General features: G+C 39.5%; 1 protein-coding gene across 1 annotated transcript; it reads left to right on the top strand.

Moving 5' to 3' along the window:
- The first annotated feature begins 386 nt into the window (after positions 1 to 386).
- ace (angiotensin I converting enzyme) lies at positions 387 to 16,248 on the top strand. Its single transcript, XM_004080228.4, has 25 exons — positions 387 to 819; positions 4,050 to 4,220; positions 4,329 to 4,416; positions 5,168 to 5,311; positions 5,422 to 5,613; positions 5,719 to 5,816; positions 5,929 to 6,098; positions 6,228 to 6,451; positions 6,562 to 6,706; positions 6,813 to 6,911; positions 7,314 to 7,436; positions 7,520 to 7,725; positions 7,807 to 7,943; positions 8,109 to 8,267; positions 10,094 to 10,181; positions 10,447 to 10,590; positions 11,164 to 11,355; positions 11,750 to 11,847; positions 12,037 to 12,209; positions 12,986 to 13,209; positions 13,292 to 13,436; positions 13,523 to 13,621; positions 13,775 to 13,897; positions 13,977 to 14,161; positions 15,139 to 16,248. The coding sequence occupies exons 1-25, from the start codon at positions 586 to 588 to the stop codon at positions 15,324 to 15,326; spliced, it is 3,849 nt and encodes a 1,282-aa protein (XP_004080276.1). The 5' UTR covers positions 387 to 585; the 3' UTR covers positions 15,327 to 16,248.
- Positions 16,249 to 16,300: the final 52 nt, after the last annotated feature.

Genomic DNA, 16,300 nt, shown 5'->3' with positions numbered 1-16,300 from the left:
TTAAGTCAATAGAATACGGAATTCAGTAGAAACCCAAATTAAAACATGTAAAATAAAAGATGAGGCAGCCTCTACCCTTTATTATTGCCCCATTGGGTGGAGAAGAAGGCGAAGCGTGGAGTCACCTATTCCGCTCACAGTTGCCTCCGTCTGACGGAGAAGCCTTCACTTGCAACACATGGTGGTTTTGGTTTCCACCAGCCTCCTTGCACAACAGACCGAAAGCTGCGAGCTCCTCAAGGATGCGCACCCGACTCTGTACAACGTTGCGCGCTGAAGTCCCGCTGCGCCTCGGGCTCGGCGCACAGCTGCGCGTAAAGGCGAGATTAGTCCGTAAAACGCGCCGCTGTTGCGCTTATCATCCTCACCTGGCGCTGTTCCGTTCTCCAGTCCGCTCAACCTCTGCTGGGGAAAAATGTTCAGCGGGGATGTGCTGAGAGGGAGGGCTGCAGAAAAGTGTGGGCTGGGTTCAACTGGCACTTTAAAAGAAGCTCACCATGCCTCAGAGCATTTCGCCTACATCCACACATCTATTCACTTCAGTTCTCCCGTCCACTTCTTTTCTGCCCTGAGGTGGTTGCCAGCATGGCTGTCGGCCCGGTCAGGTTGCTATGGTCAGTGCTGCTGCTGCTGCCAGTTTTGGGGCTCTCTGAAGCTCTTCCAGCCGACTGGCTTCCAGGAGAATATGTAAACACCATCTCTGACGCCCAGAGGTTTCTGAGTGATTACAACAGCACCGCCGAAGAGGTGTTTTACTTCAGTGTGTCTGCCAGCTGGAACTACAACACCAACTTAACAGACCACAACTCCAAGCTTCAGGTGAGTGAGTCTGACTTGTGTGTGCCAACCTGACTCTGATTCTGTGAGGTATTTTTTCCAGCTCAGCCATGGTGCCAACAAGGCACATTTCTAAATGTTTCCGTGGAGCTAAGCCCTGCTTGACTTGGAGATCAAAAATAATTATTCATCTTCACCCAGAATTGCACGCTCAGTTTAATCCAAAAGCAAGTTAACTCCCATTGTGAAATCAAAATCTGATCTGGATCCCTGTAGGGTTAATGTTATATTATTTCCAAAAAATCATGGGGGAAGGGACATGTTTGCTTATTTTTTTAAAATCTACATTTTAGTTTGTATTAAAATGAGCACAGTTTAACAAAACATGATGCAGATTTGTGGATTCATTTGCTGAAAGTCAAAAGAACTAAACTGTGAGGCGGGACAGTGAATTCAGGGTTTTGCTGCCTCACATCACTACAGGTCTGATACATTTACATAAAAACTGTAGATCAGGGAGAGTGGCACAGAAGATAACTGACATTAGAAAAGCGCAAACATGAGATGCACAGCATGTGTGCAACACAACACAGCCTGAATTTGAATTTAAAAAAAGAAAAGTCCAGCTGGAGGGGGAACTTCTCTCCCTAAAAACTTGTGTGTGTGTGCTTAGACAGCTGTCACAACATTTAGGGACACTGACTAGGTGTGCACATGGACCGTACTCAGTATTTTCGGGCTGAAAAATGTGTCAGGCTTTACAGATGTTGACCTGAAAGCCACCCCCTCCCAACATCTCAGTCACTAAACTTTGCAGCAAACACAGTTTAAATGATCCTTTGAAGGATTTGATGATACTTGCTAAGGAGTTTATTTGATTTACCAGATCCTTAGTTGAAAAAAAAAAACTCTTGTCAAAGCAGATCTATCAATTTTTATCCACCTGCACTAAAACTTCAAAATGTTAAGGATTTTTTAATACATTTCTGTGATAATTTAAGGATTATACAACCACACTAAGTGAAATATGAATATGTCTTTAGAATCCTACTGCATCCAGAACTTAGACTGCAGATGAATATTTCATGTTTAAAATTTTCCATCAAACATTAACCTCTGAGTTTTTTTTACTTTGGTGCCTGACCTTTACACAAGCATCTTGGGTAAATGAGTAAAAGGACGCAATAATGGGTAAATTACAGCGTTTGTTCAATAGCAACTTTTTTATGGCATCATTACCTTTTTTTCTGTGGCCTTGAATGATTATCAAAGTGGATAAATTGTGGAAAAAGGTTGGAAAAAGTCATCTTTGTCTTCCCTTGCAGGGAAGTGAAGGACGTGAGGGAAGCAGATAAGAACCTTCGACATAAACATTTGTGTGGAGAAGCTTCTGTTGTCTTGGGTTTTTCAGGATGTGTGTTGAGCAAACTATGGCCTGTGAGTTATGAGGAACTGCTTTGAGTCCCCATCAATGTTCAAGCACATCATCTTTAGGTTTGCTGGCTCATTGAATGCCATGGAACTGCACTAACACGGCTGTCTTGAACTGATAGTGCTGGAGTTTTTTTTGACGAACAGAAAAAAATGCAGTAGAATAAGAACAAATTAATGCTTAGCACATGTACAACACAAGGTCCCACAGCTGCAAAAAAAAGAGCCTGTGGCTTTTTCCCTCTCATACACTGTCATTACTTCCTGAGAATGTCTGTGTTCTTAACCTTTCAGACTGCAATAAAGAAAATCTCCTCAGATTCAGTGGGGTGGTAAGGTCAGCACGAGGGAATCATGAGGATTCTTCCAAACACTCTACATCAAAGATGGATGCTGTAAATACAACATATAGTTCATAACGGATAAAAGAACGAGGATTTCGATTCAAGAACCCATGGTGACATCAGTGCAACAGAACAACATCTGAAATGTGTTCTGTGGCCCACTTGGTCTTTGAAATATCCTATACAGTTTGCCTTTTAAGGGCCTATATCAGGCTATTCTTGCACTTTTCAGAATAAAATATATCCATATTTATGATAATATATTGATTTTTTTTTTTTTTATGAAGTATGAGTTACTTTCACAGTAAATTTTTCTACCCAGAAGTAAGACGACCAGATCTCTGAGGCGCCGCCTTTCAGTACTCGTTGGTGCCGCCCATTTCATGACGTCAACCTAGAGTCGGCCACGGTAGCGTGTCTGCATATTGCCCACAAAAACAATCAACATCCGATCTTTTGCAAAGATGGATGTGTATATCGTGGCTATAAAATGAAAGCGTTTAGCTGATCACCGCTAGCTCTGCGAAGAAAGTGTGTGTGTGTTAGCCTGGAGGCGGGACAGGCGGCGCAGACTCTTCCTGGAAGGGGCTGTTCCTCACTTTGTGATGTCACAATGTGAGAACCCGCTCATTTTCGTGGATTGTGAGAGGCTGGTGCTGAGAGAGCAAGTTTTTAGAGGAATATTTAGAAATTCGTGAGTGTATCAAAATACCGCTTTGGGGTCGTTTTTGTAAGGTATTAACTTTATAATTCTCTAACAAGTTCAAAAAAGTTGATTCTGCATGATATAGGTCCTTTAAGGAAAACAGGTCTATGTTCCTAGTGATAGTAACTCCCTAACAATGTTGAGGAAAGGCTAAAAATGACAAGTTATTTTGAGTAAAACGCTTTTTCAGAAAAACGACTTGATGGAAAAAATTTTAATAAAGTTTAAACAAAGCAAACCAATAAATTTAACTTTAAGTTCCATTAAATGTCAAAAATTAGTATTCTTTAGAGCTTTCCCTAAAGACAGTAAAAAACAATCTTAAATGACTGTCTTGCATGGTTTAGTATGTGCCATAAACATTTTTATTTATCCAGAGTGGAGCATTGGGTCAGGTATTTAATGATTCCTAACAAAGGGCTCCATGTGACCATCGCAACGTGCAGGTTTTATCACATGTAATAAAACCTCTACCATAATTTAGGACCAACAGGTTGTGTTGACACTTTAAGTTTATGAAGTTGCTGTTCCGTCCAGTTTGAGCAAGGGCAATTACTAAAAAAAAAAAAAAAAAAAAAAAGGGGGCTCATATAGCGACGTGGGTCAGTGCATAATAATATGGATGTGTGCATATAAAAGGCTTTAACAAAGCAGAAGTTGTCATAGGTTGTGAGGACAAAGTACAGAATCCTTTAAGTCTGTAAAAGTTAAAATGTTTCCAAAGACTGTATTAGGATGTGGAACCTTGTTTTGTTTTTTTCCATTAGTTTCTACTTTTTTGTGCCTTTTAGGTTGCAGCCTCCCTTGAAGAGCAAGCCTTCATTGAAGCCTGGGGGTTGAAGGCCAAGACTGTCTTCACTGACGAGGTTCTCAACACGCTCCCTGACCCTAAAGACAAAAAGCTGATGGAAAAGATCAAGTCATTGGGTGCTGCCAACCTTCCCCAGGCAGAACGAGAGAAGGTTCGATTCCTCTCCTGTCTGTTTTCTGTGTTCATGTTGCAATGTTTCTGTCAGTGTTTAGTTGTATGTAAACACCAAACTAATCTTTTTTCCCCTCTTGTTTTAAAGTATAACACCATTCTCAGCACTATGGACAGTATTTATTCCACAGCTAAGGTTTACCCACAGCCAAATGTAAGCTGGAGTCTGGAGCCTGGTGAGTAAACATGCCAAGAATAAATGTTTGTCAAAGGGTAAGATGCGGGAACTCTACAAATGCTAATCATCTGGTGCATGGCCGTATTGAAGAGTAGGAAGTGTTTATGTGCAGGGAAAGTATTGGGAAAACAACCAATGCTGAGATGTTATCAGTTCTTGGAAGTAACAGGATGGGCTTTATTGAGGCATCAAGGGGAAGTGTTGTGAATATGTGTTGAATGGACCTCTTAAGAAACAGCAGCTTTTAACATGGCGGGCATTTATTGTTAACGATGGCCTTTGTGTTTTGTTAGAGAGGACTGCCCAAAGTAACTGTGGGAAACCAACAGAGTGATGGAACAAAAACAATCATGTCAGCTAAAAAGAATGGCTTGGAAAGAAAGTAGCTCATTACCGTTTGTGCATAATTACTTTTTCCATCGAGGAATCATTCAACGTAGGAAACGGGCTTCCAGTAACATTTTTTTTTACCTCCACTTAACCCTCACCCTGTTATTCCTACTGGTTTCCTTTTGTTGGAATTTTGATTGGTGTTTTAACATTTGATATCGTGAAAGAGCTTTCCCGGCAGAAAGAACAAGTTCTAGATAAACATCTGTGATGAAAAAGAGGAGCAGAAAGTTGGCCAAACACCAACACAACTCATTTTCTTTTAATCTTTTTTGGCTCATCAGCATGAGTGGATTTATCTCGTCGTATTGGCTCTCTCTCTTTCTCTGAGTTGTTTTTGTATATGTTTTGTTTTGAAGAGCTCACTGACATCATGGCCACCTCTAGAAGCTACAAGAAGCTGCTGTTTGCTTGGGACGGTTGGCACAATGCGTCAGGTGTTCCTCTCAAAAAGCTCTATCCAGAGTTTGTGGAGCTTAGCAACAAAGCTTCTCAAGCTGATGGTAAGTATTCACCTTCTTGTCTTCTAATGCTTAATAAATGATCAAGTGAACAAAAAAATGACGATGAAGATTACATACCTGACCAGAGAGCACTTAATCCTGTCTTTTAGGATTTGCAGACACTGGAGCTGACTGGCGATCCTGGTATGAGAGTGAAACCTTTGAGCAAGACATTGACAACCTTTATAAAACCATTGAGCCACTCTATCTGCACCTGCACGCCTTTGTGCGCCGCAAGCTCTACAACCAATATGGTTCCAAGTACATCAACCTGAAAGGACCAATCCCTGCACACCTGTTGGGTAAGATGCATCAGTTACAATGTTAGGTTGGCCATAAAGACTAGCCGATAAAGACATCTTTTGAAAAGCATCTTTAAGCACAAATTGTCTTCTCTTACTTCTTAGGAAACATGTGGGCTCAAACATGGAACAACATTTACGATCTGATGATCCCATTTCCCAACAAACCCAACCTGGATGTGACTGATGAAATGGTCAGACAAGTAAGTGTAAATAAGGAAGTTCTCTGGCCTGACTGGACTGCAGGGCACAAAAAACAATTTTATTTTCCAGATACTTATTCCTTAATCAGGTTTTTTTCTAACTCTTTCACAGGGCTACAATGCTACACACATGTTTCGAGTGTCAGAGGAGTTCTTCACCTCCCTAGGGTTGCTGGAAATGCCAACAGAATTCTGGGAAGGATCCATGATTGTCAAACCTGATGATCGAGAAGTTGTGTGTCACGCATCAGCCTGGGACTTCTACAACCGCAAAGACTTCAGGTAGAAGGATTTACCTTTGTTCACTGTAGGTTATGGTTGTACATGCATTTGCATACGAAACAGGGTTGCTATAGTAACTCTTGACTTTAACACTGGTATTTAGGTGACATCTCATGTAATCTCTTTCAGAATTAAACAGTGCACTACAGTGACAATGGAACAGCTTTTCACTGTACACCATGAAATGGGGCACATCCAGTACTACCTACAGTACAAGGACCAGCCAGTTGGGTTTCGGAGGGGTGCTAACCCTGGTTTTCATGAAGCCATTGGGGATGTTTTGTCCCTTTCTGTTTCAACACCAAAGCATCTGCACACGATTAACCTGCTGGAGTCTGCAGCCTCCGATACAGGTAACAAGTCATAAATGGAGATGGGTCAGGGTGACCTTTTACACCTATTTCAACCCAACTAAGGGATTAATTTGGAAATTGAAGGACAATGCTAGATGTTTGCTCCCCAGAAACTGACATCAACTACCTGCTGAAGATGGCGCTAGAAAAAATTGCATTTCTTCCTTTTGGCTACCTCATTGACCTCTGGAGATGGGGTGTTTTTAATGGAAGAACTCCTCCAGAGAAGTACAATTCTGAGTGGTGGTACCTCAGGTACAATCTATTGCCAAAGGACATTAGAATTAGTTGGTTTTACATTCTGTGCTGGCCCCCATGCCCATTAAAAATGTTTGAAAGTCCTAGTTCTGTCTCTTTACAGAACAAAATTTCAGGGAATTTGTCCGCCAACCAAACGATCAGAGGAGCATTTTGATCCTGGGGCAAAGTACCACATTCCCGGAAACACGCCATACATCAGGTAAAATCCTGGTTTCACCCACAGGACTTGAACCCAAGTTGTAAATGTCATGAGTATGTGTTAGGTGGTGGTTAACCTTGCTTTTTTCTTTACTTTTTCACAAAAGTCCAATGAAAAAGGCCTTGAGTTCAATGGCACTGTACATACACATGCAATAAATTATTTTCCTGATCCAATTTAGAGAACAGTAATAAATAAAAAGGAAAGAGTAACATTGTTTTTCTATTGTGTTTTGTGGTTTATCAAACAATGCATTCTCACAATAATGGCAGGAAGCATGAAGGGAAAGCTATAACAGACTCAAGCTTTTGTTTGAGGGCTGGAAAATGAAAGCAGCAAATAAAACAGGCATCCACCACTCTCATAAATGTGCTGGTAATGAGAAAACTCTCTCCCCTGCAGGTATTTTGTCAGCTTCATCCTTCAGTTCCAATTCCATGAGAAACTGTGCGAGGCAGCCAAACACACAGGTCCTTTGCATACATGTGACATCTACCGCTCTGCAGAAGCGGGAGAGATTTTGAGGTACCACTTTTTCAGGTCTTGGCACTAAACATAAATATAATTTGTGTTCATTAAAAACTAAGTCTTTTTCTCTTCATTCTCAGGAAAGTCCTTCAAGCTGGTTCCTCCAAACCGTGGCCTGAAGTCCTTCAGGAGGCCATAGGCACCAGGGAGATGAATGCCAACTCATTGTTGAAATACTTTGAACCTGTTATTAAGTGGCTGGAAGAACAAAACGTAAATGAGACCCTGGGATGGCCTGACTTTGGCTGGGTCCCACCTGTCCCTGAAGGATACCCTGAAGATATTGGTAAAGCATTGCTGCTTAGGTGCTTAAAGTTTATTTGTGATGCTGTTTGTTAAAGTTTTTCTAACCTCCTTCTTTACCCAGAAAAGAATACAGATGAGCTTGATGCTAAAAGACTTCTAGATGAGTATAATACCACAGCTGAGGAGGTGTGGAACGCATACACTGAAGCCAGCTGGAAATACAACACAGACATCACCGACGCCAATAAACAGGCGATGGTGAGACCATCAGAATTATTCAAAAATTTAAACTTCTTCTTGTATTTTGTACCAGTTTGGGAAACACAACATTAGAATATATTTAATAAAAATTATTATTATTATCCAGGACACTGTTGATGTAGTGGTAAAGTGAAAAATGTAAGAGTCCATTATTTGTTTTAGCTCAACAGAAGCCTGGAGATGTCAGCACACACTCTAAAATATGGTCTGAAGGCTCGAGAGTACGACACCACCGACTTCCAGGATCCCTTGGTCAAACGCGTCATTGCTAAACTCAGTGACATCGAAAGGGCTGCACTTCCTCCGGAAGAATTGGAAGAGGTACAACTGAGATGGTTTATGAATTTTTTTTTACTAACTTGCGTGTGCAACATCATGCTAAGGTCAAGAAAACTGCATTGACCCCTTGACACCTGTTGATGGAAGTATGCATCAAACCACTTTGGCTAAAAATTACCTTAATTCATTTAAAAGTAAAAATATAAATACCATTTTTTTAATAGATAGAAATAAATGTAGGCATCAAGAGGTTAAAAAGGTAAGACCAGAGCATTGCTGGTTGTCGGTTCCTAAGGGGATCCCACTACTTATCTTCTAAAGTAAGGTCATCCTTTGATGCTAAAGATGTTTTACAAGTGCCTCAGAATGAATGGTGCAACATTGGACCTTTTAACCCTCACCAGCATGTCGGAGGGTGTGTTTAAATTTCCCAACCAGTCTTTATGTCTTAAGTTGATTCAAAACAAGCTTTATGACAGATGCACAGGGTATTAGGACATTTGCTAGAGGCTGTTCCATGCCTGTCCAAGCAAAACTGAGAGTTTGTATGACAGTGTAGAGTCTCATTTCCTGTCGGTTTTGAACTATATTAGAGCAAATCTTTGTAACATAATATCTGAGAGAAGAACAGGATGGAGAGTTTCCAGTTTTGACAGCATAGAATATGCCTGTTGTAGATCATATGGTCCTTTTGGCTTTATCAGATGAAACACTGAAGAGCATTTTACCTAAATCAAAAGATGACGTGGCGCTTTCCAAACATGAAAACGACTTTACGAGTTTGCCTTTGAGTTGAAAATGTATAAAGTTAAGAATTTTTTTAAAGAACTCAGAGAGAGAGACAACAAAAGCAAGGGGCTGAGCTGCTTTCTCAGAAGGGTGGCTGGGTTCACAGTGAGAAGTTGAGCAACTTGTCATCAAAGATTTTGCCATCTGGTTATGATATTTTCTGTAGTAAAACATTTTCAAGAAAGGCTGATTTGTTCTGATACAGAAAAAGGCTAAGGGAAAGACCCAGGACTTCTTGAAGAACGTGTTTTTCTTGACTGCCCTAAGAAGGCCATTGAGCCCCCTCGGACGATCTTGAAAGGAAACTGCTCAAACAGTTGACCTCGTGGTCCAGTCCTGGATAAATAAAGGGGGGTGTGAGCTTGCTGATTACTTTCCAACTCCATTTGTATTTGCACAGATCGGTTGTTGTTGTTTTTTTCTCATTCAACACAGAAGTTTTGTTTTTCATTTAGCAACATTTTTAGATCTCGGACAAGGTTCATGCTGATGGCATTCTCCCAATTTTCTGGATGTGCTTGAATATATCATATATTTCTTTCTACTTAGTAAACTGGACCATAAATAAGTTAAAGACCCACTTCAATGGAAATTGTGTTATTGCTACAATTGGTGGGCCACAAGCTCCCTGCTCCACTCCATTCTGATGCATCCGTTTTTGTTGCACCGCTAATGTCATGTTGGGGGTGTGAGGGGCTGTAAGGTAGTGGGAGAGAGTGTGAACAGAGGAATGAGGGCAGGCTTTCTCTGCCCCAACGGTTCTGCCCACGACTCGGATGCAGATTTCTAATGAACAACCGGCACTCTGCAGAAACTGTTCTAGAAAACGACAGGTTTTTGAAAAGTTCCTTCAAAACGGCATAGTCATAATAGAAAACCACTGAGAATGCTTTGAATATTAAAAGATGATCAGAGTGGGATGTTAATGCATGTCACATGCTGACTGACAGTGGTTTAATGAAATCTGCATTCTCTTTCTGCCTTTAAATGGAATAATATCCAACAATTTTGAACATCAAAACTCATAATAATTAACATTTTTTGTGTAAAAACTAAAGTTCTGTGGTTGCCTTTTGCAGTACAACACTCTTCTGTCCAACATGGAGACTAAATACAGTGTGGCTGAGGTTTGCCGAGAAGATGGGAGATGCCATCCACTAGACCCTGGTAAGCTCAAATAAAATACATCAGTCATTTACCTTTGTTTTGTAAATTCACAAACAAACTAAAGACAAAGTAGATGAATGTGATAAGAAATCTTAATATTTCATACTTTTAAGTGTGTGTCTTTTGATAAATGGAAGACGGGAGAAAAAAACGAATCTCCATAATTCTAAAGTCCTTTCACTAATAGCCCTTAAGGAGAAACTCCCCTGTGTTTACAGGGTGAATCAGCCATAAATTGTGATCTAAAATATTTGGTGTTTCTCAGACCTCCAGAAGATCATGGCAGAGTCCAGGGATTACAATGAGCTATTGTTTGCCTGGAAGGGATGGAGAGATGCTGCTGGCAAAGTACTTCGTCAGGATTATGAGAGATACGTTGAGCTGGCCAACAAAGCGGCTGTGCTTGATGGTATGACTTAAAGATGTGATTTTATTCTGGAACGTGAAAAAAATCCTTAAGTTCTTGTCTTAAAAAATGTATAAAGTTGACCTTGGGTAAAATACAAACATGAAATAATTTTATGATTAGGGTCTAGATAAGTAAAAGTTTAAATGTGAAATATAAAATGTTCACCTCTTACTGTTATTTTTTGTTTTTCTGTGCCAAAAATGTTGGCTATAAAAAGCAGTGTTTTAGTTGAGTGGAAAAAATGGATTAAAACGTTTTAAAATATTTTGCTGTTAAGTGAATAGCTTTGATTAAATATTGGAAATTAATTCAATTAGCAGTTAGACCTTTTATAATAGATTCTGGATTATACTAGCCTTCCTAAATTATAAAGATTTTTTTTTTTTGCCTAAAAAAATGAGGTTGGCTTACATTTGTTAGTTTTTTAGTTAAAAGCGTGTGTGCTCTAGATTCATATTCAGTATACAAAAGGAAACATTTTAAACTTCTGCTAGTCTGCAGCATAAAGTCATTATTATTTAGTTATTTCAATATTTTAAGACTTTTTTTCTAAAGTTTTGTTCTATTTTGTAGGTTATTCTGATAATGGGGCTATGTGGCGGTCTCTGTATGAAACCCCGACCTTTGAGGAAGACCTGGAGTCCCTGTGGATGGAGCTGCAGCCGCTCTACCAGAATGTTCATGCCTACGTTCGAAGGGCTCTGTACAAAAAGTACGGTCCCCAGCACATCAACCTAAAGGGACCCATCCCTGCACATTTGCTGGGTAAGTGCAGACTTTTTGGAGTGAATTCTCCATTGTTGAGGAGACGAGTAAAGATTAAACTTTTGAGGGAATTAAAAACAACCAGCTTGAATTTCACTTTGGAATCCCAAATATTTTAAAGCTGCAGCCAAAAATCTTTCAGTTAAGGAGCGTACCCCACTGCTATAATGTTGTTTCTGCAGATGCATTTAGATAAAAGGCAGATTAAGTTTTCTTTTAGAGGCATCCACTGAAAGATTTTGTGTGACAGCTCGACACGGTTTGGGGTTTAACTGGTTTACAGCCATGAATCCCTGTTGGTTCAGTTCAGGCAGAGCTGTGGATCCCTTGCCCTTCAACTTCTAAGACGCAGGAATATGAAAAAGTGATATATTTTTTGTGGTCTCCTTTCAAGGTAACATGTGGGCACAGACATGGTCTGGAATAATGGATTTTGCCATACCGTACCCTGGTGCCACTCAAGTTGATGCTACGCCAGCTATGTTAGCACAGGTAAGGCTAACTTTTAAAAAAAAAACAAGAGATGTGCACAAATATCCAAAAATAAATACTTCAACTTAAACAAAAAAATTGTTATCTACACTTCATCTCTTTCCTGTGATGAGTTTTAGTTTCTGACAGTTTCAAATGTCTCCTGCAGTTCTGAACATGCAGACTGTTTTTTTTTTCTTTTCTTCAAAGGGCTGGAATGCAACCAGGATGTTTCAGGAATCAGACCGTTTTTTTACGTCTCTTGGACTGCTGCCAATGCCAGAGGAATTCTGGGAAAAATCTATGCTAGAGAAGCCATCAGATGGACGGCAGGTGGTGTGCCACGCCTCTGCTTGGGACTTCTATAACCGAAAAGACTTCAGGTTCAACCTCATTCTTTTCTTTAGAGTCATTTTGGTTCAACATCTTCTAATCTTATTTATCTTCTTATTCATTTCTTGTTTGCTTGTGTCGTGCTCTTTTAGCGTTGTGACATCTTTACAACTGAAACAATCGAGCATCAAACTGCTCCATTGTCAAACTGCTGTCGTTAAAGACATTTCTTTATGTTTTGAATATGTTCTTGCAGCATTTTTATAAAGATGGCAGATATATAATCAGAAAATTAAGCTCTCAATTCCATTTCTGACTAATTTTTAATGAAATCGTTTTAAATCAGGAGCAGCCGTTTGAAAAAGCTTGTACTTATGACGTAGTAGCTATAATCCGGAGACAACGGTCGGCTTGTGCACTACTACCTCCATGTAGTCTTTATTTTCGTCTTTATTTTTATTTTCAAAACTGTTCGGCTGGATAGCTCCAATATTGCTCTTAATTTTTTGCAACGGTAAATTCAGGTTGAGGGTGTGAGGGGCTGTAAGCTAGCGGATGAGGGTGTAAACAGGGAGCTCTCATCAATGGGTAATAGGAGGAGGGCGAGGTTTCTCCACGCCAACAGTCCTGCTCACAACTCTGAGGCGATTTTCTAATGAACCCCTGCCGCTTTCCAGAAACTATGTCCTATGGAAATGACACAAGACTTTTGATTTTTGCCCTTATCTTTTTCTTGGGTAATTGATGACATCACATATTTTTTGCACCCACCTAACTTACTCTCCACAGTTCTTACTTGACATTCTTTTTTTTTTTACATCTCCAGGATAAAACAATGCACCGTTGTGACCATGGATGACCTGATCACAGTGCACCACGAAATGGGACACGTGCAATACTTTCTTCAGTACAAAGACCAGCCAGTGTCCTTCCGTGATGGAGCCAACCCAGGTTTCCATGAGGCCATTGGTGATGTCCTCGCCCTGTCAGTGTCCACACCCAAACATTTGAAGAGCATCGGCCTCTTGGACAAAGTTGAAGAAAACTATGGTGAGTGACGATGTTGTTTTTGGGAAAAATACAATTTTTTCTTGTTCTGAAAATGATTTGACGCTTGCTGTCCCTTGTGTAGAAAGTGACATCAACTTTCTCATGAGCATGGCACTTGACAAGATTGCCTTCCTGCCTTTTGGCTACCTCATGGATCAGTGGAGGTGGAAGGTGTTTGATGGTCGAATCCCACCGAATGAGTATAACAAGGAGTGGTGGAACCTCAGGTAAAGCCGACCAAAGATGTTACCGTTTTTCAATCACATGCATATATTATCATTGAAATACCCATCTAAGTTAACTTGTCTTGCAGATTGAAGTATCAGGGACTGTGTCCACCTGTGGCTCGTACTGAGGAGGACTTTGACCCGGGTGCAAAGTTCCACATTCCTGCAAATGTGCCCTACGTCAGGTAAAGCACTGTCAAAATCAACAAGGAAGGTTAATAATGCAGCCTAAACAATCATCATTGAAGACGAATATTGTAATGTCATCCTTCTTTTACAACTTTTTCTTTGCCTTTTCAGTTCCAGATGCACCTGACCAAAAATGTTTTGTTTTTCAGGTACTTTGTGAGTTTCATCATCCAGTTTCAGTTCCACAAAGCTTTATGTGAAGCCGCAAATCACAATGGGCCTCTGCATACCTGTGATATCTACCAATCCAAAGAGGCTGGAAAGCTGTTGAGGTTAGTGGCCGCACAAAGCCTTATATTTACTTCTGATCCGTGTCTCCTCTGACCTCACTTTGACTTGTTTTGCTTGCAGTGATGTGATGAAGCTAGGCTCTAGTAAGCCGTGGCCTGAAGCCATGGCGATCATCACCGGTCAGTCCAAAATGAGCGCCCAGCCTCTAATGCAGTATTTTGAGCCTCTCATACAATGGCTGCAGCGAGAGAACCAGATGAACGGTGATGTTATTGGATGGCCTGAGTACGACTGGATACCTCAAGGTAAAACCAATAAAAGAAGACATTTGCCGCACAGATTTGGGGGTTTTCATTTTGAATTGTTGAGGCTAAACGTGGCTGAACTCACAGAAGGCACACCGTCTTCATACTGATGGACTCGGCTCAATATCAGCGCACTTCTACTGATGAGATCCTGTTGACAGGGTGTATGCAGATTAAACAGATCTGTGACAGAATGCAAGTGAGAGCTGCAGAGAAGAACTGGAAAAAGGAGAACACGTTATTACAGAAGACAGAAAAACATTCCAAATTTTACATCCAAAGAAGTATGATTGGGTGTGACTCGGATGCAAATATTAGCTTGTAAGTCCCAGCATTATTTATTTATTGAAATCATTGTGAATCAGGAGCAGAGAAGAAAAATGTTTGAAAAAAAAGCGTATTTGTGGTGTAAAAATATGCTGGGCACTCAGCAGCGGGAAGGGGAAGGGGAGGCGGGGTAGTTTCCCTGTCAACGGTGCCACAACTCAGAGGCAAATTTCTAAGGAGCTTCTGCTGCTCTGCAAAAACTGTAAACTAAGAAATAAGTTTTTGGCCTTTAAACGGCGTAATCACATTTGAAAAAAACATTGGAAACAGTTTCAAAATGGATAAAAGATGATCAGAGTGGGACTCTAAAGCCAAATTCTACTTTTATTATCACTTATTCTAACTTAAAAGTTTATTTTTGATTAGCTTTTTATTATTTTTACTCAGGTTTTATGATTAAAAATAAGAAGTGAAAACTGTGAACACTGGATGCTTTTGTCTGGGAAAGAAACATTTATATAATTTACATTTTATAAAGATAGTATTAAAGGTTTTTGATTTTTTTGTTTTGTTTGTGCTCTACTGAAAGTCATTTACAAAGAAATTACTTAACAGCTCCCCCTTGTGGAGATTGGGCAGCTTAAAGAATGAAATTACTTTTGATATTTATTGCAAACGTCTTGACTGTATCTTGTGTCTCCCAACTCTAGAAAAATTTGAAGTGGCCAATAAAGTGGAATTCCTTGGCCTGTACCTCTACGAGTCATCTGCTTCAACGGGCAGTTGGGTCCTTCTGGGCGTTGCCCTGATCTTCGCGGTGACCACCATCGTGTTTGTGTACAAATACAAAAAGGCAAAGAAGTATAGAAAGTCCTCGTCTACTTTGGAACTGAAGTAAAACAGACTATTTGTCAGTAAAGACTGAAGGGGTGAAGTAAGCCCTGAATTACTGCGGTGAACACAAATGCAACCTCAATGTCTATGGAAATGTTTTTATGTACAACATCAATAGAAATGTGCTCCTGGACTTCTCCACATCTGTTTGTTTTTCATTTTTCTACAATTTTTCTGTAGAGGAGTAATATTTATTAACAAAGACAAGACAGTTTTTCTCCCAATGCTCTTCATCAAATTATTGTTCATTAAAATTTGTATATTTTCAAGGCATCTGAAGCCATGAAATATGTTCATTTAAATGACCTCATTAAACCTCTTAATATATTGCAAATATTTCATATTTTACACAATTGTGTATTAAATATCTTGAAGATGAACAAAAGTTTTAATTTTGCTATGTTAATATGCATTTCTTTTTGATAGTTTGATTTCCTTTTTTATAGTTTCCTTAAAAATTATTTTGATAACATTTTAAAACGTAAACAAAATGAACATCACCTCAAATGCATAGTTTTCACTTTTGAAAACCTTCACTTTTGAAGTGAATTTTTCCAAGTTTTCTAAGCAAATTTATTCAGTATTACAGACACAATTTTAACTTGGATGTTGTTAAAATATAATGAATGTTTCTTTATCGAAATACAAAGACAAAATCAAAAATTGAGGCTGAAACATGTCATTTGAGAAAGATGATCCCTTTTTTAGGCTTTGCCTTGGCATCCAGTATTACTGTAAGCATTAAATCTAAATGTTTGTTTTTTTCTTTGCAGAGAAAAAACATTTTTTTTTTAATATATGGATATTAAGGAGTGTTTTTAAAATGAATGTAAAGTCCTACATGGAGTGAACACTTAAATGTAACTTTCTTTAACTGTTCAAAATTTTTGCTTTTGAGAAAAATAAAGTTGAAAAAAAGCCCCAAACATTTTTGTTTAAAAAGGGTTTAATTACATCATTTGTACAAAAATAACACAG

The sequence above is a fragment of the Oryzias latipes genome, chromosome 19 (genome assembly GCF_002234675.1).
Source record: "Oryzias latipes chromosome 19, ASM223467v1".
In the NCBI taxonomy this organism is placed as follows: Eukaryota; Metazoa; Chordata; class Actinopteri; order Beloniformes; family Adrianichthyidae; genus Oryzias; species Oryzias latipes.
The sequence above is the reverse complement of the archived record's forward strand: the minus strand, read 5'-3'. Positions and strand labels throughout refer to the sequence as shown.

Excerpts from the sequence above, each read along its gene's own strand:
- ace (XM_004080228.4), top strand. The coding sequence starts at position 586 with ATGGCTGTCGGCCCGGTCAGGTTGCTATGGTCAGTGCTGCTGCTGCTG. Across the intron at positions 4,417-5,167 it reads AAGCTGGAGTCTGGAGCCTG|AGCTCACTGACATCATGGCC; the intron begins GTGAGTAAACAT and ends TTTGTTTTGAAG. Across the intron at positions 13,622-13,774 it reads GCAAATGTGCCCTACGTCAG|GTACTTTGTGAGTTTCATCA; the intron begins GTAAAGCACTGT and ends TTTGTTTTTCAG.